Raw genomic sequence first — 15,211 nt, forward strand, 5'->3', positions numbered from 1 at the left:
ATTTTTCACCTAGACCAGTATTCCCGCAACAGTTTTGCAGAAGCAAAAATTGCAAATGTATTAAAGTAAAACACAGATGAAGAGAGAATCGGAAATTACCTCGTGAAAACCGGCAGCAGCCAATACTTCTTCTCATCGCCAAACACCTGCCTCAGATTTTTGCTGAAGCCCAGGCTGAAACCATTCTTGTCAGTGCCGTGCCGAAATATAGGTGTTCTAAAAGCCTCTAAGAAATAAAAAAAATAGTTTTACTTTCTATTCTTTGCAGAAAGTAATGTTTCTAGATGCACTATAACGGTACATTTAGATTAATGGATTGAACATTGACTGTACTCGGCAATTTCATCCTGTGGCCTAATTTACAAGCCTCCCACTCCCGCAGAAAAGTATCTCGCCTGCTGAGCAAATTATAGCTTGTCACAGGCCCGTCTCCTGAACAGGACACAGCTGAGATGGTGAGAGCTCGCACTGGGAAAGAAGGAGGTGGCATTTTAAAAAGTGTGTGCCAATTTTAGCTAAGCCACAGAATTTCAGCTGTGCACCATTTTGTATCAGAATTACTTTGAAGATGAACTAAGATTTTTCTAGAGTTTTTTTTAGAGTCTCTTTACAGTTCTGAGTCATTGGAGGGGTTCAGCATTTCGCACAGAATGGCCAGGCACTGCAATGCTTACTAGTATCAGGAATCTGGATTTTTCTCCAGATCCCACTGTAGACCCTAGCTTCAAATACTCTTCCCTATATCTATAGGGCTCGTTCAGCTGTCCCTGACTACTAGTAGTTGTGGGCAACAATTCTAGGTACTGATCCCACAGAGGTTTATTTCATATTTAGATTTTTCTATTGTGTTTATGTTCAAAATTAGAACTTTTACACATCCAAAAATACTTACATAATTCCTTAGCTAGCAAACGAAATGTATAAATAATTGAAACATACATTCAAACATTGAACATTCATTCACATCACATAATATACAATTATAATACTAAAATAAACCAAGCTCCATTCTAGTTATCGGCAAAAGCCGCATAAGTAGAACATTAAACCGTTGTTATCCAGTGCATTATACAATTCATCACAGCATCTACAGATGCTTTTGTAATACTTTCTAGTAAATCACAATTCGTCCAACATTCTAATAACCTCTGTAATTAGAAAAACGTCATTGCCCGCACTTAGCCTCTCCCAAAATACTCGTGAAAAATCTTCATTACTTAATGAAAAAATCTATTCAAGAATCTCGTCATAATGTCTCTTAGCAATGCACATTCCACCATCAAAAGGTTTAGGGTCTCTTTGGTAATTTTTTTGTATAGAATTGACACGTATTTGTCACTACACCCCTTCTTCTATCGGCCAAGATTTCCCCCGTGGACAAAAGGTTCAGACGGAAGTGCAAAAATGTACTGAGTATTCTTGGACAAATAGGTTGGCAGCATTCCCACTGGCTTTTCGATCCTGGCAAAAAGTAGAAAGATCTTATTTCTAAGTCAATTGTTTTAATCCAATCCATCTCCTTCAGTCTTTTTTTACTGCGTTCGGATTTTCAAACATCTCTTTCTGATGAGGGATGATTTATTTGACTCCAATTCTTTAGCTAAGTTTACAAAAAGTGTATGTGCAGTGAGATAGATGATTTTTGTTACTAAAGTCAGGAGTTTCCATTGGACCCAGTATTCCAATGACAACAAGCCTAATTCATAGCGAATTGACGGCATTGGTGTCCCACTTGGTAAACTTAATACCTTTTTTCCATATGAAGCCCTCTATTTTTACCCATGCTATAATTAGACTTGTTGGGTTCACTTCCACTCCATATTGTATTTTGGGTACTACTTTCCCCACATAGTACGTGATCAAGGGTGTTATTGTTGAACTTGCATTATTTAGAGAGGATCTTCTTCATTTGGTAAACCATCTGACCACTTTTGTGCAGCATTTGATTCACACTATCCTCACACAATGTTTGATCAGTGACCTGAAGATTACTTCTCTTTCAGGTGGTATCTTAATATTATCTACTTGCCAGGTGTGTTTTGCTCGTAAAGCTTTAGGCTTTACTGTATCATCTGGCACTTTTTCTGATTAATTACAAGACCATTACTTTTTGCATATTCAGCAGTTTTTATAAGCAGACGCTGCAACCCTACCGGGGTAAGGCACATGAGTGCCAGGTCATCTGCATAATCCAACCAATTTATAGCTTCTCCTCCTAATTTAGGTGAGACCAGACCCACTCCCTCGATTGTGCTCTTGAAATCCGCCATGAAAAGATTAAATAAGCATGGCGCAAATATACAGCCCTGAGGTAGGCCTTTGTGGGTCCTAATTGGCAATGTCAATGCACCTTCTAGATCTAATCTTATTCTTATCCAGGTTTATTTAATATACATAATACCTATCAGTGAATAGGTAATGTTATTCAGTGAAAATGAAAAACCCAAGCCTCTAGAGTCTTTAACTGCTCGGATTGGGGTCAACTGCAGGGTCACTAGGACTTAGTCATTGCCCTTTGCAGTAAAGTGGTAGCCCTGGGATATGTTAACCCTTCCTTGACTAGCATGCTTTTCGTGATGCAAGGCAAGTGTGGGCTTATTGACAAAGTGGCAGAATTCTACATTATGAGGCTGGATAATGTCAATAGCAGGGTAGACAGTTGTGAATTTCACTCACAGCGTGGCTCGGGGCCTCTATGGATCAGTTTATTAAAGTGTGGGAGGGATGGCAGCCTGGAAACATCAGCGGGCCTCTGACAGTTGTCTCTGCTCTTGTGCACCCTCTCTCTCAGCAACACAGCCAATCACTTATCTTGGGCTTGCAAGACTCTGGGGCATGACGGTCAGTGATTGCATCTCAGCTGCTCTGATCGCGAGATAGTGGAGATAGAACCGATCCTGGACTTTGGGCAATGGAAGTCTGGTTCCTCAGGGTACAGAGCTGAGATTCAAGGACAGGAGGGCTTGGAGGGTCGTGCAGATCGGTAGCAGGATTAATTACTGTATCTCCAGTTAAGGACATGCAGATATGGGAAATCAGTGATTTGCATTTGTTCTAACATTAAGGAGGAGACCCAATCAGTCGTGGCCATCACATTAGCATTTCACATGTTTCTTCCCTGTCATACTCTCGGGATGTGGATTAACTCAAGGTTTAACATAAACCAGTCCCGCTGGCTGGATCTGGTCTTGACATGCGTTGCTTCTGCCAGGAAGGTGAGTCATGACCGTGTATGATCAGAGTCATGCTGCGCACTGTGTCGGATTGGATTCTGTTCCGCAGGAGTACAAGGATGAATACAATTGTCCACTCTGCCCTCACACGTCTATAAACCAAAACACAATGCAATCCTAAAGTTAAAACAGGGACAGTTAAGAGATAAACCTCCTTTGCGTTTTGTGGCAGCATTGGCTGAGAGAAGACTGTGCTCTTACGAGGGGTGTGAAGGTGAACCATTAGTGACAAGAGAGGTCTTTATGGGAGGGACAAAGGGGCACTTGTCCTGGGCCCCCACTTTGGAGGTGGACCCAGAAGATTGCATGATCTATGGAAGTCAGTTCCCATTGTTTATTTAACTCAAATAGCACATGTGAGGATTTGCTGAGGCTCTAACCCTATTGCCTGTCTGTTGTTTAGTATATTCTGCTCTGATCAATGTATCCTGTTATGCTTTCTGTGTTCACCTTGGTATTCATAGTTTGTGCGTTCACTAAAGCACAACCCTTGTAGCATTTCCACCTTTCTGTGGGGTTTATATTGATCATGTGCAATTGCCAAAGTTAAAATGCTTATTGACAAATTTGAGTGCTGGGATGGTTCAGAAGATACCTCAGTGTGTTAAGCACTCATTGCCGAAAACTGAGTTCATATGCAAGATTAAAATACCAAATTTCAGCAAAGTCAACTCAGCCGTTCCTAGGGGAGTCACGGTATTGATTTTATGGCGGTATGATAACCTTCTTGCCAAATGATGGTATTTCATGATTATCACGTTATAGCAGGTGGAGTTAACTAATCTTAACAATACATTTCTTAAAGGTCATAAATTGTCAGCATTTTGAAACTTGTCTCTGCACATTTTTAGCTGATCCTCCAGGAATCTAAGGCGGCTGCAGACTTGGTCTTTCATGGCGCTCACTCGTTGATCGCCATGATTGAAAGAGTGACAAGTGGAAGTGTTAAAATGCACATTTTGAGCAATGAGCTTGCTGCTCAGTCACAGGTCATCGCTTTGAAAATCGGCCTCGACCTGCATTATTTTGGAACCACATGGGATGGACATCATGACCCCTTACTGCTATCAGTCATAAAGGTTTGTTTTGATAACGCTTTATCCCATTAAAGGGAGAAAAGTCACTTATGTGAGGTCTGAAAGCCCATGTCATTGTGTTTCTTTTGGCAAAATGTTATAGCCAACACACACTCACCGAAAAGTTTCATATTGATCAAATCACTATAGCTTGTTTACCATCTGCCTGGTGCATTATAAAGGTCTGATGTTGGAGTGACCACTGACCATGTAATCCTAACAGGACATCGTTCAGTGGGCGCTGTTGATTTCTTTCAAGATTCTAGCAATACATGTTCATTTACCTTCTTAAAGTTAGTGGCACAAAATACATATCAGCACAAATATAGCCAAGACCACCACATCACCACAGCCCCATCATTACCATTTCCCCCAGGTCTGAGCGTATTAGGACCCATGTCATGTGAGTTGAGATGGAGGAATGCTTTCATGGGTGGTGTGATAAATCGAGGATAGACCTGAGAAATATCTCATCCCCATTGCTCTGGATACTTCAAATTGAATGTAGAATCTGTCCTGACTGCTTGGGTCCAGTGCCATATGCAGAAGGCAGATGATGGATCAAGCAAGGCAACAACTTTAGTGCCAATGTGCACATCCACACATAGGACAGTGGGTGGGGGGGGGGTAGTTTATATACTAGCACAAAGCACTGATAGGCCCAATGTTTATACAGTCTACAGAGCTAACGTGTTTTGTGGACATGCATCAGAAGGGCATCCAGTTCAGTCCCCCCTTTGAATTCTGGGTTGTGTAGTTCCCCATCTTTCAAATTGGTGGGAAAACTACAAATTGGCCGATCTTTTACCCGACTCTACTGATCACAGAGACACAGCGGCCACAGCATCAAAGCTGCATTTACTAATGTGGCCTCACTTTCTCTATGCTCTTGTCTGCCGAACACCACATCCCACACTGCAAGATCCAGAATACGCAGCACTTGCTTACTGCAGCCTTACAAAATCAGATTGAAAAGCTCACTTAATAGCTACAGGCCCTAAAACGGTATACCGGTGGTATAAACAATGTGACAGTTATTATATTTCACTTAAGCTGTTCGCGGTATCTATAACAGTATACCGTTATACCGTTACAACCCTAGCCGTTCCTATGTCTGAAGCTCAAAACAGGTTTGTATCTGTACTTTGTTTTATAGCACAAATTGTGTTATATCAGAAATCTACCTGCACCAGGTAGTACTTGCTATAAAAATAAACAGCATCAATGTGGTGAAAGTCTAGAAATTGATTTGCTCAGATAAGGTTCTGTAAAACCTATGTAGCCATCCCCAATGATGAGTATAAAGTGTTAGTCCAAGTGTTGATAAGGTATCCAAATTCAAGCCTGTGGAACCGGAATGTTCATGCTTGTACGATACAGTGATTCTGGACAAATTATCTTATATCACTGACATTACTGTGCTGTCTTCCGTGGAAAGGATTGCCTTTTCAAATGCTGGTGGTATTTTTTAGCCGATTACCTGATTTTTCATTTTATATAGGCCATTTGAGGGGAAGGACTTCTAGACAGAAGAGATCGGGCCAGATATTGCAGGCCTCTGCTGAGCATATTTTAAGTCTGCTCATTTGACACAAAAAATGGTTTGCTGTTTTATACAACTGAAGGCTTGAAATAATATTTTCACAAGCCTGTGTTTTGGGTGTATTTAAAGCTGTAAAATACAAAAGAGAACCCAGATGAAGATCCCATCAATTAGTATGCTGGTATTTATATATTGCCCTTGATGATGGAGACATTTTTCCATTTTGCATAATGCACGTCCATAACATTTCCGTTTTATACATTGTCATGTTGGGTTATGTGATCTGTCTACTTTCCCAGTCATTTCTATAATATTCAATAGTTTTAATTAATTGTAAGTGCTAGAAATGAAAGTGGTAAAGTGCAGAAATTGCAGAGTGTGTGCAAATCCCAGCTTCTGTTCTTAACCAATGTGTGATCCAGAGTATCTAATTTCATATTGTATTTCATAACCTGTCAAAATTGGCAGTCTCTAAACCTTTTCAAAATTGTCACCACTCAGAGTGATTTTGCTTTCTGGGTATGATCTTCAAAACCGTCTCACTCAAGGTTTCACTTGCAATAGTGTTGCTCCCTCTATAATTATAGTGAGCATTGATATACTGCACACCACAGCCACTTGTTTCTTTGCTCTATAATGGCAACAATTTTCTTGAAAACCATGTCCCTCTTCTAATCTCAATCTGTCTGGATATGGACATCTTTCTTGTAGCTTCTAATCTTCACCCACTATGCTATGGTATGTGTAGCTTTCTCCTTGCGTCCAATTGATCTCCTGCATTCATGCTTGAACACATTTGCATTCTGTGAGGCTGAAACTCAGTCGCCTGTCTTTTCTTCATTATGTGCACCATTTTCATATGATCTGTGCATTGCATTTATATTATGCCTAGTATACCTTCCTCGTGACTGCTATTGAAAAATATCATGTACCTATGCTAGAACACAAGTACCCTCTTTGGGGACTCCTAATGTTGCTCTTGAAATGCTACTTGCAAGAATGAAGAGAGCAAGGGTACTGAAAGGGAGTCGACTTGCCTATTTTGACATCTGCGAGGCAGCATATATAGGTATGTGCTGTGATTGCAAAGAGGGGGGCACGACCAGATATTCAGGATTCCTTAATCCCTTAAAATGCTTAATATGGCCCTGGTAGTGACACAAACACAGTTCAAAATAAAGGGAATGTTCAATCAAGGTTCTTTAAAAACATATATACTTAAATTAAACAGACCATCTGCCCCTGAATGAATAGAAATACTGTACAAAAAACCACCCCAAAGGAGGAACAGAGAAGACATAACAGACTGAAGAAAGTAGTACTCTGAGCATATTTCCAGGGGTGGTAGGTAAATCACTAGGCGCAACAAAGGATATTGGTGATGAAAACAGGAGCGATCGTGACCTAACCAGTCCCTAGGATCCAAGTGGACCGAGGGGCAGTTCACAGTGAACAGTACCTGAATTCAGTTCTTGGTGGGCTGACTGAGTCAGACCCGGTGTTGAGCGATGATGCGTGCGGATCAAACTCAGTTCGCTCTGTCTGTTTGAAGAGTAGCTCTCAAGGATGCAGGTCAGGGCGGTCCTAGGAACACTTTGCAGTTGACTAAGCCGAGTCAGGCTTTAGCAGCCGGGAGCGGCCGATGAGTGATGCTGCAGCAGTTCAAGTTGGCAGGCGAAGGTCATGGAAGTGGTGATCTTGGGTGTGCCGATGTGCAGATCGATGAGGCGGCAGTTCAAGGACTAGCTGGCAGACGAGCCATGAGTGTAACCCTGGGTTAGAGTTGGCGAGTTACTCTTCAGTGATTCATTTCAGGTCCTGCTGCTGAGGAGTCATTTTGGGCGTAGCAGGTGACAAGCTTTGGAGAGGAGCAATGCAGTGTTGAGCCAGTTTAAAGTGCAAGCAAGTTCAAGGTGGTGGAGGAGCACAACAATTAGTGCTGGCAACCTTCCTTTTGTTTCAGGTGCCGTGAACATGTAGCAACCGGTTTGGTGGTGTAGAACAGTCTGGTCCTCAGGTTGATGTGTGGCCCACTCAGGGGGACTCAGGAATATGATGGTTCTGTTTAGGGTCTCTTCTTCCAGCTAGTGAGATTCTGGTGCAGAGTTGGCTGGTCCTGATCTACAGCAAAAGGTCACTCCCAATGTTCCATGGGAGTGGTTAGGGGATATCTCTTCCTTCTGCCTTGGACAGTCCTTCTTCATCTCAGGCTTAGGGCATTGGGAAGTACCACTTTCCCAAAGGAAGTCCAGTGAGTTCTTCAGAGCGAGTCTGAAGCCTTGAAGGATCCGAGAGGTTCTGAGAGAATCTGAAGAAGGGGTGGGAAGTCAAAGTCTCTAGGTGATTGGACTAAAGCAGTGGTTGCAGAAGCAGCACTACACCCTTTTTTTCTGCGATCTGGGGCGTCTTGTGCACCTGACCTGTCTGCAATTGTCTGACTGCTAGGCCACCTGCTGAGTTTGTCATGCATTGTGCAGTTTTTCTGTGTCTCTCTCTACCCATTTCCATCTCTCTGCTCTCTCCCTCCGTGGTGCTCTCCATCTTTCCTATTTAACCTAACTTGTACTCTATCACTTGTCCTACCAATCTCTCAAAGTCTGGAAGGAAAAAGTTAAAAAAAAGATCTCCTGATCTCCAATCCAGTCCTGCCCATCGTAGACACCTACGTTAATTACTCTTCCAGGCAGACTGTCAGAGACATCCTCTTTGTCGCTTTGTCTCCGGACCTATGGACTCCCAACATGGCATCAGTTCTCCCCCCTTTCTCCTCATCGCCCATTTATGGTGGATCAAGATGGGAAGTACTCTTGGCATGTTACTCATCCTCTAGGTGCATCATTAATGTGTAGAGGAGGAGCCAAGTACCTCTACCGGATGTTCCGCTCCTATTCTGCGTATATGTTGGCAACCGGAAATTGCGACATGCGCAAAGCCAATAATGGTGCCTATATCGCAAAAAGCCCTTGAAACAAGGTATCCATTGAGAAAACACTACATGTATCTGCTGAGAAATGACGGCCTCCTGAAGGAAATCCCGGAAGAAGTGTGAAAATGAATGAAAGAGAAAACTGGTGAGGTCACATAAAGCTGACGTGATGCACCCAGAAGAGATGTTAATGAAGAAAGAATATAGACCTTATAGAACCTGATGACAAAGTAGTGAAGTGAGCAACCTTTTGGGAACGAAATGAAGATTCCACGTGCGGAGAAGCACTGAAGAACATGCCAAACTTTTTAACAAATGTACAGACGCTGTAACGCAAGTAGACAAAGTACTGATACGGTTGGCTACATATTGAATTGATTGCACACATGTATATGTATAGGAATGTATAGAATCTGGATGTTCTACGATGCATTTTAGCAAACTTGGACCATGTGAATGAAAGGGCTGGAAGTGTGACACAGCAGAATAAGAATAGCTGCCGGTGAAGGAAGTGTCAAGAAAGGCTTGTCTGGCCCAGTGTCAAGAGTTGGGGCCGCCGAGAGCCTGCCATGTACTCAAGAAGATACAATACTGTGAGAAGCAAGCTCAGCTCCTGTTTGCGGTGTAATGAAAACCACTGAGGATGCCAAGATTTCTTCATTTAATAGTATTAAATACAACAAAGAGCTCAAAAAATGTGGTCTCCAGTCACATGGTCAGATGAAATTAGACTTTGGGCAAGCTACACCGAGACCAGAAGATAAGGCCATGCCACACTCCCTTTTATTCTCAGGCACAGTGAGCATCTGCAAGGCCGACTTCAAAATAGCTAATTGAATGGCAGCCCGCAGGGGTGATGATGGATGTTGGACTAATTGGGTGGGAAGGCATGACCAGGCCAATCCTCCCAGCACCTGGGGCACCAGCTTGCGTGCTGCTAGCGAGTGGAATATTCCAGAAGGGTACAAGCATGCCAACCAATTGTAGAGGGCCACATATTAAGGAGCTCTCTATAGTTTGAGAAGCCAATAGTATGTTGTGTATTAGTCTGACACTGAAGATGACTTGCACTTGGGGCGTGCTTATTTGCCCTCCTGATCTTAGAGATCCAATAACGTCCCTCTATCCCATAGAAAGTACATGTAAATGTTCCCTGTGGACCAACCACAACCCCTAGTAGTTTATTTTATTTGCCACGTAGTTAGACATCACTTATGATGATTTGTTTGCTATAAAAGCAGTTTTTTATGAAATGTGTTGAGATTGTGCTGTGCGACATCCATTGATGTCCATTGTACTCCCTGTTTTAAAGACTTGTTATTAAAGCAGCTTTGACTTTTGCCAACTTCCTGAGTCGGTCTGATCATTGATGTATGAGGAAGATCTGCATCCCCATCCATCTCGGATACTGTTACCTCGTCTTAAAGGACCCGTTCCCTGGGTTCACTTGATAGCAGAGAGATGATGGTTACAGAAAGACCCATTGACCCAGTAGGCTTTTAGAGATTGCGTAATATCGGGCGTCATCCGCCATTTAGCTGGTTTAGCTGGTGGATCGCAAGGCTTCCTGTGGAGAGAGGCCTATATAGAAAACGTGCAATTAAAGAAGATACAGGTTTCCACAGGCGCTGAGTGGACCAAAGGCAAAGGTGGCCGTTTGGAGGAGGAGGCAATCCCGAGTGTCAAGAGCCGAAAGGCAAATGGTGAGTGGATTGAGGAGAATGGCAAATGATGTAAGAACAGGGGATTGTGGTAATAGTAGAGAGCAATGGGGGTTGGTTAAGTAAATAATATATGATGAGGAGCATAGAGACGAGGAATGTCTAGATAAGCCCAGAGTCCTACGCTAAAGGAGAGTCTAGGAGGAGTTATTCCAAAACCCAAAGTGAGTACTTAGGTGGCACACAGACCTGGTCTGTGAGAGGGAATATCTCAAACTCCCATCGGAGTAGTTTAGGGGGAAAGTAATAGCACCGAAAAGCGCTGAGGAAGTACATGTCGAAGTCCACTAGACTGTTTGTGTATTTTATGCATTAAAGAAAAGTGAAGTGTCGAAGAGCGACGAGGATAGGTTGTGTTGAGTAGAGATCAAAAGTTAACAATGACTGTTTAGTCATTGTTGGCTCTGGCTGAACTCGGTGGACTGGAGTAAATTTTGAAGTAGAGGCTTTGCACAGCGACTGTTGGTGCACGCTCATATTGGTTATTTTCCAAAATGTATTTTGTGTAACACAACGGTAAGTATTGATAGTCAATTATGGCTCATCACAATGGGGGATGTTACTCCACTGATGCATCTTTGCAAGCAACTGCCAAAACACGCACCTAAGCTGAAACAGCATAGTGCAGAATGGGTTAAGGCTACCGCAGACAAATTGTCCATGCCATGGCCACAATGGGGATCATTGTCAAAAGCGGTTTTGCAACACATGACCATATATTTGCACGCTGCATACACAGAAAAAAAATTGGAGAAAAGAGATGAGCCACCTCCTGAGGATTGGATGTTTCATCAGTGCAGGGAGGAAGGTGTTGAGTCTTCAGCTCCCCCTACCCTAGTAAATGGGGATGGTACAAAAGATGATGGATTGTATCCATTAAGGGAACTAAAATCGGTGACAGAATATAGTAATCCGATACATGAACCACTTGCTTATAGCAGTGATGATAGTCCAGAAAGAGAAAGGACTAAAGGAAAGGAGGAGACCGTTAAGGTCTTACAAGACAAAGAGGAGAAGAGCGAATGACCGAATGTATCCTTAAATATAGAATGAGAGATTAAGAGATGGAAAGGAGAAAAGGATAAATCTGACGAGGTTATGCTCGTTCAGAACGAATGGATGGGTGAACAGATATTGCTCAAGCTTGATGGGAAAAGCATCAAGGAAGTAAGGCAAGGAGAAGATCAAGATGAACAGGATAGAAAAGACAGGGAATGAGAGAAATGATTGAAAGAAGATGAGCATAAAAGGAAGAGTAGATAAAGGCGAGAGCAGATGTATCAGGAGGAGCAACTAAGAAAGGAAGAAAGAGCAGAAGAACAGAGAAAGTATGACAACAGACAGAGAGCAATCAAAGAACGAGACAGGCTAGATAAGAAGAGAGAAGAGGAAGAAGAACAGAGATAAAAGAATGCAAAGACGAACAGACAAAGAAGTGCCTAGAGCAACTGAAAGAAGGGAACAGAAAAGACAGGAGAAGGATAGAATTAGATGGGAAGTGAAGAAGTGAAGGGAATTATATGAAGAAATGGGGCGAAAAGGAGACAGAGGGCACGTGACATTGATCGCATTCAGAAAGAGCTGATGGAACAGAGTCCAGTAATATATTGGGGCGACATAGAGGAGTTTCTCCTGTCGCAAGGAGCAATGCCAGGACCATCTAGGGCAAACCTAGATGAGAATTTTGAGATAGTAAGCATTGAAGATAGGATCGATAAAGTTTATCAGGGGATGAGGACTAAAAGTGAATCTAGAAGCAAGGGAAAAGTAGATTGATCCATAGGTGTACAGTCACGAGGCAAAGAAGGAAGCCTGTTTAGTCTCGAGCACAGAGCTTTGTCTTTAGACGGGCTGACTTTAAACAGAGATGAGAAAGGTGAAAGCCATACTAGTTGGTGACTAGATAGGTCATATGAAGACAGGGAAACCTTCTGTGAGGAAGAAGGAGAAAGTGCATGCAGTCTCGAAGGATGTCTGCAGACGGACAAGGAAGTGAGATGGTTGGATTTGGACCAACCTAAAGATAGGACGCCAGACCCCAAGGTGTACCCAGAGCGACCTAAGGGATGATTGCATACTGAGAGGGAGGAATCTCCATCATATGTGAACAGATTGAGTCATTGTCAGGTAGAAGGCAATCAGAAACCATTGTCCCCACTATGAGAAAACAGACAATGGGAGACGATTGCAGATTCAGGTTTACGCAATTCCCCTTATTAGAGAAAAGAGGGGCCAGACCACAGTATATCCCTTGGCCCCAGATGAACAAGGATAATTTAAGATGCAAACTCCCTACTTTTACTGCGGGTGCAGGAAAATTGATTTATTAGCTAGAAAAAATGACAGGCGGAAATACACTCGCTATAGGGGACAGTAAGGATCTCCTTGGAAAGAGCTGATGACATCTGGAAGAGAGCAGGTTACTTGAGTGTCACGGCACAGAACACAGCTCATTATGGAGCACCATTTAATAATTGTAGGGTGGCTGTTTGGAAAGCGCTCAGGGGACAGTATCCTGATACATAAGGTATGAGTGCATTTATGGCAAGTAAGATGAAGGATCACGAGGATCTGCTTGTTTACATTAAACATGTTCAGGAACAGTGGACTTCAGAAACTCAAGAACCGTGGGGGAAATCAGTGCCAGTATTTTGCCATATTTTTGTCAGGGATTGCCAGAACAGGTACAGTGACAGCTTAAGAAATTAGTGGGAATGGAAGCCATGGACAGAAATACAATGCCAAATCATTGCCGATTGCTACAAGTGAAAAATAAGAAGGAAAATGCTAGGAAGCTTGAGGAAGCTAAGTTAGTCCAGAAGAAATTATCAAAGTATGCCATAGAAGGAGCAGTACTGACAAGCGGAGAAGGGCTAGGAACGCAGGAAACAGTGGGTATGCCATAGGCGAATAATCAACGCCAATCAGATCAAGGAGGAAATGGGTTTGTGCTGAGAGGCAGAGGAACGGGTTTCAGAGGAAGAGGTGGTTTCCAGAATAATCAGTGTGGTAAGATAGCTCAGCGGGTTGAGCACACGCTGCTGCAATCTGCGAGTGATCTGCAGGTCGAAGGTTCTAATCCCAGCAAGGCCAACTCAGCTTTTCATCCTTCCGAGGATGATAAATGAGTACCAATTTCGGGTTGGGTGATATTGTATGTAAATATGTGCTCTGTAAAGCGCTTTGGATTAAGGAGCTATATAAATAACACATCATTATCATTATCATTAAAATAACCAAGGCGGGTTTCAGAATATGCAGAATGACAATCAAAATATGGAAGGAGGGCAAATGAGAAGAGTCCCACCTATATGTTGGACATGTGATATGACAGGACACTTTGCGCAAACATGCTGGGAGCCAAGGGTATGTACAGAATGGGCAATTCTCAAGAGGGGGGGGCAGCTTATCCTCCAATATATATAGCTATATAGCTCACAAAATGGAACGGGTTTGCCCAAGATCAGACAGTGTATCAAGCACAAGCACCGCAATCGCAGCAGGCTTTGCAACCACAGCAAGCACCATTGAGTCCGCCATAAGGGCAGTCACAGCACGCACCCATGCAGATACAGTTGAGTGCAAACATGGGACAGTTACTGACTCCTAGAGTAGGGGGCTTCACTATTGCAGGAGGAAGTCCTTTTACAGGCATGGGAATAAGCATGTATCCACAATAGGACAGCTCACAGGGTGACTTGATGTATTCAGTACTATCGTGAGACCAAATCCTCAAGAGGAACCAAGGGTTGATGTTACCATAGGAGGCAAGTCTTTTTCTTTTTTAGTAGACACGGGGGCATCTTGCTCATGCATACGAGAGGGAACATTTTTGTTATCAAGAAATGGCATGAATTCCCAAGGCTTCTCTGGAGCTGCAAGTAGAGTTTCTTTTACTGATGAATTGCAGTCTCTATAGGATAATGTGATATGTCTGTACCTTTATAGTGTTCAAGGCAGACATCAGTTAATATTCTGGGTCGAGATTTAATGACGAAGATGAATATGATGATTTCTTTTTACTATAAAGACATAGGGCCTCATTACGAGTATGGAGGTAGCCATGGTGCTATTAGCGACATGGCTACCCCCATACTGCATACCGGGTCCGGGTTCCCTGAATGGGGATTTACTGGGTCATTCCAACCTTGGAGGACCCGGTATTTCCCCATTCAGGGAACCCATCCCCATTCCCATTCGAGCCCCCATAGGGCTCAATGGGAATGGGGAGGGAGCTAACAACGGGCCCGTTAATAACGGGCCCGTTGTTAGCTCCCTGGTCTTTTAGTGGCTCCTGCTAAGGGACCTCGTAATGCGGCGGTAAGAGGTTAACGGCACCGGCATCCTTACCGGCGCCGTTAACCCCTTACCACCGACCTCGTAATGAGGCCCATAGTGTGTTCCAAACCAGGGATACATTGGGCCTCATTACGACCCAGGCGGTAAGTTACCGCCTGGGCCGTGACTTTACCACCATGGCGTAAACTACGTTTACGCCATGGTGGTTGGCGGACTTACCGCCCCATTCCGACCTAGGCGGGGCGGTAAGTCCCCAATCCCCATTTACCCTTCCCCATTCCCATTTTTGCCCCATAGGGCATAATGGGAGTGGGGAAGGCGTTAATTACGCCACCGTAAATTACGGTGGAGTAATTAACTCCATGGTCCCTTAGCGCCATGGATTTTAACACCTGCTAAAAGCAGGTGTTAAA

At 43.3% G+C, this 15,211-nt stretch overlaps 1 protein-coding gene across 4 annotated transcripts in view; it reads right to left on the minus strand.

Moving 5' to 3' along the window:
* Positions 1–15,211, minus strand: part of ZDHHC2 (zinc finger DHHC-type palmitoyltransferase 2) — a 1,080,498-nt gene that overhangs the window by 339,204 nt on the left and 726,083 nt on the right. For all 4 annotated transcript variants that reach the window (XM_069631585.1, XM_069631586.1, XM_069631584.1 and 1 more), the window contains one exon: positions 100–226. In XM_069631585.1, coding sequence (XP_069487686.1) covers positions 100–226 — 127 coding nt within the window. The remainder of the gene's footprint in view (positions 1–99; positions 227–15,211) is intronic.

The sequence above is a fragment of the Ambystoma mexicanum genome, chromosome 6q (assembly GCF_040938575.1).
Source record: "Ambystoma mexicanum isolate Mex_15411 chromosome 6q, UKY_AmexF1_1, whole genome shotgun sequence".
Lineage (NCBI taxonomy): Eukaryota > Metazoa > Chordata > Amphibia > Caudata > Ambystomatidae > Ambystoma > Ambystoma mexicanum.